This window comes from Athene noctua, chromosome 24 (genome assembly GCF_965140245.1).
Source record: "Athene noctua chromosome 24, bAthNoc1.hap1.1, whole genome shotgun sequence".
Taxonomy (NCBI): domain Eukaryota; kingdom Metazoa; phylum Chordata; class Aves; order Strigiformes; family Strigidae; genus Athene; species Athene noctua.
The window spans coordinates 4,683,669-4,698,669 of NC_134060.1; the positions used below are offsets into that span (position 1 = coordinate 4,683,669).

The 15,001-nt window shown below is 53.7% G+C and overlaps 1 protein-coding gene across 1 annotated transcript in view; it reads right to left on the reverse strand.

Annotated features, from left to right (window-relative positions):
• SLC9A1 (solute carrier family 9 member A1) overlaps nt 1–9,058 on the reverse strand; it is a 30,647-nt gene extending 21,589 nt beyond the window's left edge. The window contains exon 1 of the mRNA XM_074926194.1: nt 8,733–9,058. Coding sequence (XP_074782295.1) covers nt 8,733–9,036 — 304 coding nt within the window. The 5' untranslated portion in view covers nt 9,037–9,058. The remainder of the gene's footprint in view (nt 1–8,732) is intronic.
• Nucleotides 9,059–15,001: the final 5,943 nt, after the last annotated feature.

The following is a 15,001-nucleotide window of genomic DNA, read 5'->3' on the forward strand; positions in this document are numbered from 1 at the left end:
CAATTGCCCTTCCCAGGAAGGGCAGATTTCCTACCGGGAACATGGGCAGGAAAGACAAACAAAAGCTCTTCAGGAAATAACCTGTTGGTTTCCACTCCGACGGGAGGGAGGAGGTAATTGCAATTATCACTGATTACTACCAGGCTTTGCAAACCCAGACAAAGCAACAGCACTCGTAGCACACGCCAGCAGCAAGTCGAGAGCCAACCCAGTCACCTTTGTCTCTTCCCCTGCTTTTGACAGGAGCTGCCGGCACATGGAGACCCCACCAGCTAACTGCAGTGCTAGTGAGAGCTGGGGGCTGGAGAGCTGTCCCCGTTAGATGGCATTTCAGCTTCCAGCATTCCCCCTCAGCCAGGCAATGTTATTTCACACCCAGACAAGCTAACAGAAGTGCTCCTGGGAGCAGACACTCTCTCCTCTACGCAGCACTTCACAGACAGGAGAGGAGCCCATACATTGCAAAACAACCCCCCCAGGGACCGAGGCTGCTATGGGAAAAGCGCTCCCATGGGAAACTGAGGCACTAGCAGGGCTAGATACACCAGCTCTTCTCTTTAAAGGCCTGTGTGTGCTTAACTTTGCGCCTGTGGCATTTGTGCTGTTAAAATCTCCAGCACTGGGCTGGGAAACTGCCTTCTCTCCAAATACATCGTTAAGATTTAGCATGGCATGACTCCGAAATGCCGAATAATTCCAGGCACTGAAAGAAAACCCACTGCAAAAGGGAGTCTGCTTCTGCAAATTGTGTCTTGCAGGCTTGATAGAGAGAGGAGAATTATTTCCCTACCAGCTGTCCCTCGAGGTTGATTGCATTGCGACTTTCTGGAGACAAAGATGCTATGACGTTTGTGAGTCACTCCTGGGCAACCCGAGGAAACGCGTTTGTTCTCTTTCGATTACAAAAAGTACTTTGCATTCTCCAACCTTCTGCTCAGGGATCTCAGAACATCACCCCGACTTCAAACGAGCCTTTGGTCACTCCTGCCCCTAACAAATCCATCACGCAGGTGGGTCAAGCTCTCTGGGGAAGGAACCCCAAGTCATGGGGTGACGTACCACCAAAGGTGACACACCACCAAATTTATTCTCACTACTCCACTCCAAGCACTCATCAATCTTTGATTGCACCTTTTCTGACAAACATGCAGCAACGTGTGTGTGCGTGCCTGTCTGTAGAGATTTTAATTTCACTTCTTCCTTCCCAAGCAGAAACACACAGATTCTTCTGCCCGAGGAAAGAGCAGAAAAACAAAACATGACAAGATAGCCATCCCTCAATTAACACACAACTGGAAGACACTGAAAAATTAGAAAGATAAGCAAGATATCAAACACCATGTAGAACAGACCAGCAATCATACAGCTTGCCTAAGGCAGTATATTGGCCAGCACCATGAAGCAAGAGGACCAAGCATCGATACTTGGTCCAAGTCGAACTGTCGCCACAGCTTCCCTGCTCCTCTGCTGTTCCCTTTGAAGCTGGCCAGCCCAGATTTCGAAACACCAAGGCTGTCATCAAACCTACACCAGCAGCTTTGAGCCCCGACAGGCAAGAAGAAACTGCTGACAACCCAGGCAGCCCAGCGAAGCCGGCGGAGGGGAGTGGTGTTTCCCAGCTCCGTCTCCACTCGGCAAGGCTGTGTTTTCACAGAGTATTCCGGATGGATTTCAGTTTTTATTTGAACAAATTAAGCCTTGGGGACCCAAAAGAGAAAAAAAAAAATAAATAAAAAAAATCAAATGTTTACAAGGCAGCTTCAGTAATTCATCCTCATTATTGCTTACTTTTAAAGTACCCATAGTTCCAACAATGCTCTAGTAAAGAACCAACTCCTACATGACCCTGAGACAGTCTCTACAACCCCCATCATCTCTGCAGTCTACTGCCACAACCCAGGACTTGCAGAAAGGAAAAGGGAAAGGATTATGCTAACAAAATTCTCTTTTGCAAGACTAATGAGCTTCTGGTTTATGCAAGTGCCTTTGAGATGTCTGTCTCTCTTCTGCAGAAGAGGGGCTCCCATCCCTCAGCGCCACAGGTTTACACACTTGTCACCCAAAGAACAACCCTCTCCCCTTCCCTCCACCACCACCCAGTTTCCTCTTCTCCCATGGGTAATTCTAAAACCCCGAAGGACTCTATTTAGACACACTAATTGCAGACAAAAGACTCATTCTTTACCCCACTAATTCCCAAGGCAACTCCAGCATCTGTGAGTATTGTGGACAAGCCACAGTTGGGTCCCTGAGCAATTTGGGATGAGGGACCCGCACCAAACAGGCCAAATATTGGCATGTTCTCCTCCTACCCCACAAACCATCCCAGCTCTGTTGGAGGTCTCAGGGCAACTTCACGGCATCTCCCCGAAAGCCAGGCCATCACCCATCTGGGCTCTGGCTGTTGCAGGACTCAGCAAGTCAACACCCACATCCCAAATCCCACCTGCAGACTGTGGGGGAAGCCAGCCCATCCCTGACACCCAGCATGAGGTGTCCAAGCCTTCGTTAATTAACGGGATGGAACAACAGCTTCGGTTCCTGAGTGGCCTCAAGGTCCAGAAAGCAGATGTGGGCACTGCTGCGGGTGACAGGTCCCTGCAGGGAGCAAAGCCATGGCTGCAAACCAAGTGTAATTCTGCCTTAATGGACATTAGGGCTCACCAGGGAGGTATGGGCTGTGATTACAGACACGTTCAGTTTTTCCGACTCCATCAGTATCCTGTATTTCACAGCAGGAACCTTTCACTCTTCCAGCCCTAATTAATCTAATGTTTTTTTCAGATCCATGGAGGAGAGAGTTTGGATGGTTTTTTGCTCACACACCAGCAACGGGTAGACCAGGGAGGAAAAAAAAAATGCTGTGGCTGTTCTTTCTGAGATGGCAAAGCAGACAGAAAGGGAAACCACAGTATGCATTTGAATCATTCCCCAATAAGGAAGCAGGAACGCAACAAGTCCACATTAGATGAGGCTGTTTAAATTCATTATCATGACAATTTACACTTTTGTGGCAACAGCTGCATCTGTATTTCAAAATCCTTTGCTGACAGTTATTCATCAAGCCTCAGTTCCCCTGGTGGCAGAACAGCCACCAGCTCACCGATACAAACAGGGAAGCGTCTGGGGGATCTCAGACCACACTCCACCTTGGTATCTGCAGCCCACACATGAAATAATCCAGGGCTGCCGCTTGCGAGCGGGCAGGTTTTAAGACAAACATTTCCCTCTGGCTCAGTGAGGGAATCCACATCAACCAGTCCCACAGATCCAGCTGAAACAGCCCACGAAACCTCCAGCAGCTCTTCCCACCAGCCAAGCTTTGCCGACGGCCATCCCCAGCGAAGCCTGCCCGGCACAGCCCTGCCTGGCGCCCAAGAGAAAGAAGCCAACCTTGTGGTGGCAGAAGGACAACAGAGATAACCTCCGGCACACACATCCCATACGTCAGACACCCGTGTTTCTAACAGGATGATGAAAGCTGGGGTGACGCACGTCTTCAAATGCTTCTTTGCTGTCCCCTTTCCAAGCCTTGCAGGTGGCACCAGCGTCCCCAGGCTGGTGGCTTTGCTCTGGGTTTTTTTTGCCACATCTGGTCTCAAGATTCAGTTCCTGTATCCTGTGCCACCACCGCAACAAGTTTCTTACCCTGCTTATCACTCCTCACCCAAAGAAATCTTCAAGTCCCTGACTCATAGGTCTCTGTAAGACCTCTGGGGTGGCCCCTCCAAAGTTTCAGAAGAAGGATGTGGGCTGCTAAAAGTATCTGAAAAGCACCCAAGTGTTTTAGCACCCAAACGTCACTGCCAGCCAGCCACTGCCAGCCTCTAAAAATGTTTTGACAATTTTGAAACCGTCCCTGCTCCTTTGAGTGCAGGAGCCGTGCCCAGAGCCTCTGCCAGGCTCCACAACCCCACTTGCATCCATCATGTTTTGCTCTTCTTTTCCCAGCTCCTATCACCAGCCCGCAGGCACCGGGAACTTCCTTAATCTCGTTCCTCCTGACACCAGCAGCGATGGGGACAGTCGGTAGTGGCCAAAGGCAATAACTGACACTGGAGCCTGACGTTGGGATGCCCTGTGCCTGGTAAACTGGCCTGAGATGTGTCACCAAACAACCCCCAAAGCAGCAGTATGTCCCCACTTAACACACTGCTGCCCACAGCTCTGGGCTCCCTTTCTGCTCGCTTAGCACAGACTCTCTCCCCAGCTCCCTTTACACCAGCCCGACAACCAACACAGTGGTGATTTCTCTGCAAACACCAGGTTGGCGCTGGCTGCTGTCAGACAGTCTGGAGGGAGGGGAAACACCCCAGACAACAGCCCCAACCCAGACACACGAAAAAGCCGAGTGCTGTGAAGGGGGAAGAAGAGACAGAGCAGTGACTCAGTGATCACTACAGGCTCCAACCCCAACAGGAGCGCAGCATCAGGCAGCGAGCTAGTGTCTAGCGCACATCAGCGAGCAAAAGCAGGCTAAGAGAGCTCAGCCGTGAAGTAGTGCCTCACAGGGACCCTCCGCAGCAGTCTCTGGCGTAGACATGTAGGAGATCAAGCCCCCACTATGCACTTGAGCTGCAATGTGGAATGGCCAGGGTGCTCCAAGGAGGCTGGGAAGCTCTCAGATGCTGAAGAGCTGTTTGGTGCAGACAGACGGCCCCGCAGACAGACGACAGGGCAAGCCTCGATCGAAGGCAGCTCCTAATGCAGGATGGAAATATGACCTCTGTGCTTTTCTGCTTTAGGAGGTAGGGCCTGAAATGTGTTTTGGAGACACAGGTAACCCCAACACTCCTCCAAGGTGGATAAGAGCTGGTGGCTTGCAATAAAGCTCTGACTACCAGGCTCCAGCCTGTGTCCACAGCAAAGGGACTGCTAGCCGGTCTGTTATCTACATTCCTGACTCACTCCTTTCCTTTCTCCTGAGACAGAAACATATTTACAATAAAACCTGAATTCCCCTGAATGTCTCCTGGAAGGAACCATGTGAGCCGAAAGGTCAGTCCTGAGTCAGGAAACCAGTTCTTGTGCTGAGAAACTCCCCAACCCCCTCCCTACCACTCCTTGGGCACGGCGCGGAGGAAACCCGTACAATATCCTTGTAAAACCTTGGAGACGGGCACAGAGGGCTTCTGATCTGGATGTTTTACGAAGGTCTGACTTTCTGCAGCAATGCAACAGGTTGAGAGAAAGTCTGGTTGCAACCTTCAGCCATGAAGGCTTCTCCACTTTTACTGGTAAAGTCAAGCCATCACCAGATGGGATCTGCACGTAGCTGGTGGGGCTTGGGAAAGGTGTGGTTGTAGCTGTCCCTTACCCCCTCCTTTCCCACAGTCTTAAAATACCATGTGAGTATTAAATAAAGCAGCCAGCACCAGCCTTCCCTTTCTCTACTGGGATGAGCAAAGCAGAAACAGCCCACGCCTGCAGGACACGCTGGTGTGACAAGTTCCTCTGTCCCAGAAAGCCACCCCCTGTCTCACGGTGAATCCTCCAGGAACCAACATCCTTTGAGGCATTTAACAAAACCTGCATCAGGAGGGGAAGGGCTCAACTCACACCTTTGATTCCCCAGACAAACTCGCAGTTAGAGCTGCTGGAGAGAGGGTAAATCATCTGCAAGGGACAATGCCGGGACTCAATAAAACCTGAACAGCTGTCTAAGGCATCAAGAGCAATGAGGGGAAATGGAGCAATGGGACAAGGATGAGGCTGCTTCTCCTGGCCCAGAAAAGAGCCGTGTAAGCACTTCTGAGCTCCACTTGAGAGTGCCACCTTGCACTACACCAGCAGATGACAAGATGACACCCACAAGCAATTCACAGGGTTGAAGTCTCAGTTTTCAGCAACATGTGGCTCAGTCACCAGCCCTAACCCAGCAAAGGGGCATTCGAAGCTGGGGAAGGGAAATCAGGGGGTGCCAAGCTGTCATGCATAGCCCATGCTGCACAAATTCCCACTCTTGGAGAAAAGATGCTTGTCCCCTGCAGGGTTACCCCAATGCATCAGTCAATGCACACTAACAGGACAGGGGGGGAGAGAGAAGGTGCCACAAATTCCTGTTCTGCTCATCATCCCCCTTCCCCTCTACATGGAAACTGGATGCTCCAAACCCTGTCTGGTTTAGGGAGCCTGGAGGTGTGTGTGCCCCATCCTGCCATCACAGGTTGTACTGCACAGGCATGTAGCAGTGCCCGGTTGTGTAAGATCTATTCCCTGGGTTAAAAAAAGCACATTTTGCTGCTCCTGAACAACATCCTCTGATCCAGGGCAGGATCGACCGGGCCGGTATTTAGATCCTGAGCAATGAGACATTTTTGCAGGTCAGGAGCAGAGGGAGCCTGAATATTCAGCTGTACCAGCAACTTGGGAACTACATGCCAAGACACCATGAACAAGCAACGCTATCCCCTTCAAAACCCTGGAGAGAAGGCCAAGGAAAAGGCTCCCCCGGGACCGCTCTGCTCTCAAAGCCCCTGTTAAGCTGTAGGTAACCCAAGGTATGAATTTTGCCATAACCAGCATCCCTGGAGCTCTGCAGAGCACCTGCCGTCTCCAGAGGTCCCCTGCCAAACTTGCAAAGCAGCTCCTCCTAAAATACACCTCTTAAACACGCAGTCTTGCATAATACTTGTAACACGTAAGAACCGACGGGGCTCAGCTCACCGCCAGAAATAACTTTTCCTGCAGCACAAACGAGCCCTAACTTCAGGCAAGGGCAGCAGAAACAGCTTCAGGCAGCGACCCAGCGCAGCGCTGATGACGGAGGGTGCCCAGGGGAGGGGGGCAGCCGGCAGGCAGCGATGCCCCCATGTCCCCCATCACATACGTCCCTTGGGAGCTGCTTTCCGCTGCCCATTCTGGTGCTTTCCAGCGGCGGTTTTTCAAAGCACGCCCCGAGCAGGGCCGCAGGCCAGCGCTGTTAGCCCCTCCTTTCTCCAGCAGCTTCCGCACAGATACTTCTGATTTCATCACTCTTTGCTCTGCGAGGCAGGACTGAAAACGCAGTGCAATAGCCCCGAACAGCTAGCAGAGGTCGCTTAACATGCGCTGGGTGAGCCCTGAGAAAGGAGATCTCACGACTGGGTTTCCTACGGTGAGGCACCTTCTAGCTAAACGTGTCTTAAATCGTTTTGGGCAAAGCCGGGAAGAGATAAACCTCACAGATCCTGCCTGGTTCCACTCTGCCCCAACCGCTTGTCTCCTAGAGAGGCAGGAAGCCTCCGGGTCTGAGGTGTTGGCACTCCTGTGCCTACATGTAAATAAAACATCCAGGAAGGATTGTAAAAATGGGGCTTTACCTGCCTATGCATGCTCACAGCAGGCTGGGAAGGGGATGAAATATTTTTAGGAAAAGCTGGACAGGAGTATCTGGACTCCTGGGGGTCTCAGACCCCTCTGGGCCAGGACAGGGCTCAGTTTCCAACAGGCACCAGCTTAAAAAAGCTCCCAAAGCAAGATCTCAATCAGCAACTGGAGTGCTCCATAAGAAGCGCTGCTGTTAGCGTTATTAAATCGCTGATGGCAATTGAGGAGCAAAATGAAGGAACACAGAGCTCCCTTCCTTCCCGTCACCCGCTCTAAGGCAGGAACAGGCAAACGTTTCACCTGCCCTCTTGGCTTTATCGCCACTGACGGGACCGGGGCCAACTCGACCTCTGCACTGCCGGAGGCCGGGTCCGGCACGCCGGTGCCAGCGAGCGCAGAGCAGTTACATCACGTCACACGCCTTTGGGTAATTTGGTTGGTATTGATGCAGCTGCAGAAGTTTGGAAAACACTTTGTCAACAACACCCGCCCCAACAGACTGGTGCTTTCCTAGAGCGGGTCACCATAGCGGGTGACTTTTCCCAGCCCGCTGGCCCCTGATGCTCGTTATCTTTAACGCAAGCATCCTCTGGACACTTTGCAGCAGAGGTAGTTGCTCACCCTGGTTTGCTGCGGAGGGGGAGGAAGGCGAGGCTGAAGGACTAGGAGATTTTTAAGTGACTTCTCCAAGGTTACAAAAGGCATGTGTGGTTGAAAAAGGAAGCAAAGAAACCAACCGGACGCTTCCTCCCTGCTGCTGCCTGAGTGCCAAGGGAGGAAAGCAAACCTGGACCAAGCAGGGGATGGTCAGGGGTCGGGGAGCACCTGCAGCCCCACTGCTGGCCAGCGAGACCAGCCAGTCCCAGCCAGCAAAGGGGTTGGGGTGCCCCTGCCCCGCCTGCCAGGCCTAGGACAGAGACCCAAGGTCGCGGGGAGAGCGGTGCCCACCCCCGCCCCAAGTGCCTGGAGGGGGGTCGCATAGAATGTGCAGGGGGATTTGCCTGGGATGCTTGAGGGGGGGATCCCACCCTGGGATGCTCCAGGGGGTCCCTCCTTGGGATGCTCGGGGTGGGGGGGGGTCACTCCTTGGGATGCTCTGGGAGGTCCCTCCTTGGGATGCTCGGGGGGAGGGGGGGTCACTCCTTGGGATGCTCGGGGGGGTCCCTCCTTGGGATACTCGGGGGGAGGGGGGGTCACTCTTTGGGATGCTCTGGGAGGTCCCTCCTTGGGATGCTCGGGGTGGGGGGCATCACTCCTTGGAATGGTCAGGGAGGGGGATCGCTCCTTGGGATGCTCCGGGGAGTCCCTCCTTGGGATGCTCGGGGTTGCCAGAACCATGAAGCCGGGGGACCCTCCCCGGGGTGCTGGGGGGGTCCCTCCCCGGTGCCCTTCCCCCGGGAACCCCCGCCCCGCCGCCGACCTACCCAGCTTCATGAGGCAGGCCAGCAGGATCCAGAGGGAGATCTCGAAGGGGATGCGGACGTGGGTGTAGTCGATGCCCAGGACGGGGAAGGCTTTGCGGGGCTTGGCGTGCCCCTCGCCCGAGCCGTTGGCCGGCTGCTTGTTCAGCGGATGAATCTCCTGGGCGGAGGCGGGGGGCGCGGGGGTGAAGCCCCCGATCTCACCCCCCGACGGCGGGCCCGGCTGGCCCTGCAAGCCCTGGCCGGGTAGCAGCGGCCCCAGCAGCAGCAGGGCCCAGGGAAGGGCGCGCAGGGCCGCGGCGCCCATGGCGGCGGGGGGCGGCGGGGGGCTCGGGGGGGCTCGGGCGGGCGGCGGGGCCCGCCGGCGGCGTGGGGCTGGAGCCGCCCCGCCGACAGCCGGAGCGCAGCTGGGGCGGCCGCGGCGCCGGGGCTCATCCCACCGAGCGGCCGCGGGGAGGAGGCAGGGGCGGAGGCAGCGGCGGCGGCGGGAGGAGGAGGAGGAGGAGGAAGGCGGCGGGGCGGGGGGGCCCGCGGAGGATGGGGCGGCCTGTGTGTGAGGGGGTGCTAGTGGAAAAGGGGGTGCGGGGGGAAGGGGGAGCACGAGGGGTGCTAGTGGAAGAGGGGCTGCGGGGCAAGAGGGGATGCAGGACAAAGCGGGGAGCACGGGGGGGGTGGTAGTGGAAGAGGGGGGAAGGGGGCAGCATGGTGGGGTGCTAGTGGAAGAGGGGGTGTGGGGCAAAGCGGGGAGCAAGGGGGGGCGGTGCTAATGGAAGAGGGGTGCCCTACAAAGCCGGGTGCTGCTGCGGGCGGGGGGGCAAGAAGGGGGAAGCACGGGTGGGGTGCTAGTGGAAGAGGGGGTGCGAGGCAAAGGGGGAAGCATGGGAACGGGGGGTGCTAGTGCAAGAGGGGGTGCAGGGCAAAGGGGGTGAGTGGAGGAGGGGGTGCAATGCAAGGAGGGGTGCAGAGCAATGGGAGCACGGGAGTGGGGGGGTGCTAGTGGAAGAGTGGGTGCCCTACGAAGCTGGGTGCTGCCGCAGAGCAGGGGGGGCAGGAAAGGGGGAGCGTGGGAATGGGGGTGCTAGTGCAAGAAGGGGTGTGGAGCAAAGGGGGGAGCACAGGAGTGGAGGGTGCTGGTGGAAGAGGAGGTACAGTACAAAGCAAGGTGCAACTGCAAAGTGGGGTTGGAGCAGAAAAGGGGGAGCGCAGGACCTGCAAGAGGGGGTGCAGCACAGAGGGGGTGTGTGGAGGAGGAGGATCCGACGCAAGGAGGGGTGCAAATTGGGGAGGAGGGTGCAACGCAAGGTGGGTGCTACTGCAAAAGGGATGCCTGGAGGTGAGGGGGTGCTGTGCAAAGTGGGGTGCAGCGCAAAGGGGGGAGCAGAGAACTGGGAGGGTGCTAAGGCAAGGTGGGATCGAACTGAAAAAGGGGTGCACAGAGGAGAGACAAACAACAGAACAGACAAGCGTGCAAGCCTCAGAGGGAGGTGCAATGTAAGGTGGGGTGCAAGGAGACAAGGGGGTGCAATGCAAAGGAGAGGTACGTAGAGGCAAGGGGTGTTAATGCGAGGCTGGACGCAGAGAATTGAGGGGGTGAAGATGCAGGGAGGGGTGCACAGAGGTGAGGGGGGTGCAAGGGGTCAAAGAGGCCCTAATGCCAGGGCAGGGAGGTGCAGAAGAGGGACACGGGATCTGCAGACTGGCCTGACAGGTGCCCGCTGCTGGAGGGGTACAGTGGGGTGACGCAGCACTACACTGTGCCCAGCGGCGTGGGGGTGGCAAGGAGACAATGGGTGCACGGCCCAGGCACCCATGAGGAGGCAGCTGGGGCTCGCAGGGCCAGCAGAGCACCCTGGGCCGGCCAGGGAGAGCGGAGCAGTCCCGGCCTCCTCCGCGTTTGCTGCTCGGAGCAGGAGAGCCACAGTCTGCTGGGCCTTGGCGTGGTTGGTGCCGCTGTGCCCTTCGGCCCGGTCACCAGCGTAGCCTGAGTCACCAGGAAATCTGATAAGGCTCTAATAAAACTCCTGGAGTAGCGTGGAGGGGAGGGGGTTGCTTGGCACCATGCGACTGGGCTCAGCCATGCTCATTTCTTGGCTCTGCTGCCAACTTCCTGAGTGTCACATGCGTGTGACTGGAGCTCTGAAAACTGGCGGGAGTCTTGAACTGATTTATTAGCTAAACCTCAGGGGCAAAGGAGCCTTTTGGTAAAGATGCAGCCCCTAATCCATGGCAGCACTCGGGGTGGGGAAGGCACGAGCCCTTGCCATGACACACGGCAGCTAAAACTCGAGCTTTGGTTGCGCTTGCTGGTTTGCATCGGTTACATTCTTGTTTTAAGATGGCATCAGCTCCCAAAGCACTGGTGGCTGGACTCGCTCTGGGAAGGCTGCAGGGAACGCAGCCCTTCACCTTCCTGGCAGGCAGGAGGGGAGCACAGCAGTCTTGTGCAGCTAATTTGATGGAAATCATCAACAAACGTGACCCATCAATTAAAGTGAATCATCAGCCTAAGCAGGAACCAGCAAGGTGTGTCAATTCCTCTCTTCCGCTTGGTTATGTTCTCAATAGTCAAATTAATCTGTTTTAGCAATTAAGCAAGAAATCCTGAGCGTTTCTCATTTTTAAAAGGGCTTAGTCATATCTGGGTGAGAAGTCTGATCCTAGACGATGGTGGTACGCGTTTCAGTTGAAGCAGGACTGTGCACTGGCAGCATGCAGACAACTAGAGACTTGTTCAGGAGAAAACACGGGGGCTGGTTTTCTTTCAGAAACGGTTCCTAGAAGCTAAAACCGGTGCAATGTTCCCGTGAAATAACTGGGTCAGATTTTTCTACCTCCTCGTGCCTGGATCAATCAGCAACCGTGGTGGGTAGGGCTGAACTGTTTAGTACCTGGCTATTGTACATTTGCCGTGGGGGATGCAGCATCAAATTAAGTTCTTGCTACTTGGGTAGCGTGCGTTCCCAACCTGCTTGGCTGAATGCTACTGGCTGGACAGGGGCCTTTCAACCTCTTGACCTCTGCAAAAGATTTCACTTAGTGCAAATTCTTGACAAAGTAGAAAGATAATCCAACTTTCTCCAGATCAGGAGATGAAGACCTGGAGACATGCAATTAAATCTGTGTTCCCAAATTAATCCATGAGCACTGCAGCACTCTTGACAGTGGCAAATACCCCCAGCAGGGCCTTGGGACTTGAGCTGCCTTGGAGCTTTTTTCAGTTATTTGTGTCTCCTGTGTTAGGGTAGTAGTGCAGTTACCTCCAGCTTTTCATGGTCCAGCTGAGATGCTCGCTGTGATTCTTGGAACTTGCACCGTCCTCACCCCAGGAGGGAATGTAATTAGGATTAAGCTTCTTAGCCTGCAAAGGGAGAGCAATACAACTGCATGAACAGGCATAGGGAGCTTTAAAAATGTCCCATCAAGCAAATGATATAAGTTATAATACACCAGAGCTTATCCTGTTGTATCTCGGAGAGCGAAATCAGACACTGTGTATGTACCTAAGTTCATAATTGTCTTCCTTAGCCCCTGGAAATATTTCACACCTCCTGCCTTTGAGCAGCCGTGCAGCTGGGCCCGGTCTCTGACCCAGACACCGGTGTTCCCTGTCTCCTCTGGGCCGTAACCCAGCACACGCTAATACAGTACCCAGCAAATGCCCGGAGTTGTGTCCACAGGTAAATCATGCAAAATTCAGCCCTCATATTGAGACAATCCTCCACGAAGCTTTGCTATTCCATAGTAGCTTTGATCAGAGGGTCTCAATATTTTCCAGCAGATGCTAATCATCGAAAAGTAAACATCATTTACACTGCACAGTGAGGTAAACCCAGGCACAGAATCATAGAATCATCAAGGTTGGAAAAGCCCTTGAAGCTCCTCCAGCCCAACCATGACCCTCCCCCTGACCATTCCCAACTCCCCCAGATCCCTCAGCGCTGGCTCAGCCCGACTCTTCAACCCCTCCAGGGATCCCGGGGACTCCCCCCTGCCCTGGGCAGCCCATTCCAACGCCCAACAGCCCCTTCTGCACAGAAATGCTTCCTAATATCCAGTCTAAAGTATAAATATCCAGTCAGAGACACCAGAAGGGAAGTGTTTTCCGAAGTTGTGCAAGGAATCAGCAGCAGATTTGCTCAAAGAAACCAGGAGTGCAGACCTTGCCATGCATCCTGGCTGCAAGAACGTTTCTATACGTTTCTAGTCCATTTCTATATTAGACCCAGCTCTTTCTTTCTCATCCTCTGTGCATTCATTTGCATTCAAATATTCATTCAAAAGTGAACATGGCACTGCTACCTCTCTCTCTGTTTACACTTTGCTCCTGTTCCCCCATCTGCAGCTCACAATCGCCTGAGCAAAGTGGGTACAGGTCAGGCTTTCTCTCTCAGTCAAATAATTATCTTTTTCTCTGGTCTGCCCCAATAAACAGCACAGGGAAGTGGAAAGTAAAGGATGCATGACTCTAAATTTTATTTCAACTGCTCTAGCCTAACCGTTTTCACCTGCAAACAAATCCTAGTCCAGCTCCAGCCCTCACTGGCCAGGTGTCTGCAGGGCAAACCCTGTTGCTTCACTCTCACAGACCAAGATCCGTGTCTATAAACCTGTGTACATGTGCACTGTGACTTCCTAACTATGGCATGGGCTGTGAATTTAACTTTTGTGTAGATGTTGTGGGGTTTTTACACTGAATTGTCTTTTTTTAATGTGTGTAGCATAGATTGAGGGCAGAATAGGAGACAGGTACTTACTGAAAGCATTAAAAAATGCCTTCTGTATGATTTAAATTGTTTTCTCTCAAATGTTGTAAAAAGGTCAAGGCCAGCTCTCAGGCAGTTGTATTCCTTGCTCCCTGTACCTTTCTTTGGACTGAAAACCCCGCAGCCCTCTGTCAGAAGGATACTTCAAGGTGGTGTTTATCCTGCAGGAGGTTGGGCGCTGGGAGGAGGACATCTTGTTTACATTCCTCAACGTGCCTCCAGTTCCCTTTGAGACTGCAGTGGGAAACGTCACCTCTGACAGTCCAAACCAGCAAGTACCCCCAGTCCTCCCTGGCTTCAGCCACTGTTGTGTCTGTCTGTCACCAGCTTGGAAAAAAAATCAAGCTCCTATGCCCCAATTTTCTCTTCATCAGCAAGTAAAACTTGTATGTCAAGGGCATCCGAAGCCAGCCTGATTTTCTGTGTAGAGCTTTAGAACCCCATGAGGACGGCACCTGAGAAAAGAAGATAAAACTCTGTTGTAAAGATGATAGTGATGGATCCTGATTATTATTTGTTTAATTAAACATCTGGACAGATGCAGAAGCAACAATGAACAATTATAGTCCATAAAGAACTTTGACAACAGTTGAATAAGTGAATGGGTGATGCGATGAAGACAAATCATTACAGCTAATGGTCGGTCTGTCATTTATGAGTCTGGAGGTATATAGGAGAGTCCTCACACTTCCATCTAATGTCTGATTTAAGGGGCTTTTTGCTCCTTCTGTTAAGACAGAATAGGCAGGTAGCAATTTTCTTCTGTTGTGCAGCTGGGATTATTAGGAACCACGGAATTTAGTTCTAAATGAAAATTTAAACTATTCATTACACTTTATTAATAGACTTCACAATGTTTAATTGCGGAAATAAATTACAGAGAGAGGAATTCACAACTTTTTATTTTACGAACACCTCCTTTTCGGATAAGATAATTAGGACTAGCGGAGATGCCAGCCTTGCCTTCACCCCAAGGCCTGGTGGCAGCGTCCCCAGGGCCAGTGGCCTGGTTCAGGCGGCTGGAAGGACAAGGCAGAGGGAAGGTTTTTGAAAACACTGCCACCCCCTGGCTCTTTCCACAGAGTTATTTTTGTCGCCCCCCCCCCCCCCTCCAAGCTCTATAACTTTGTGCTGCCTGGGGGAGCCGTGCACTTCGCTTCTCCAAATTGATGGTGGAAAGCCCAGACCGTGGTGGGCAGGGAGGAATTCTTCCACAGGGACTGGGTCACAACCTGCTGCCTGTGAGGAGCTCACCGGCTCGGCGGCTTCCCCCACGGCAGGGCCATCTGTGCAGGATGGCTCCTGGCCAAGGCGAGGGGAGGACCGCAGGGTGATGGAGAAGGGGCCGTGAAGCCCAAGCTCCCCGTCGAGGCCGTGTTGGAGGCCTGGAGCGAGTGTGTGAGGCTGCCGGGGCCCAGGCCCCGCGGCGGCCTGCGGGGATGCAGGCCCAGCAAGGGCTCGCTTTAGGCATCCCTCGGGCCTGGGGAAGGAGGAAGGGAGCCGGGCAAA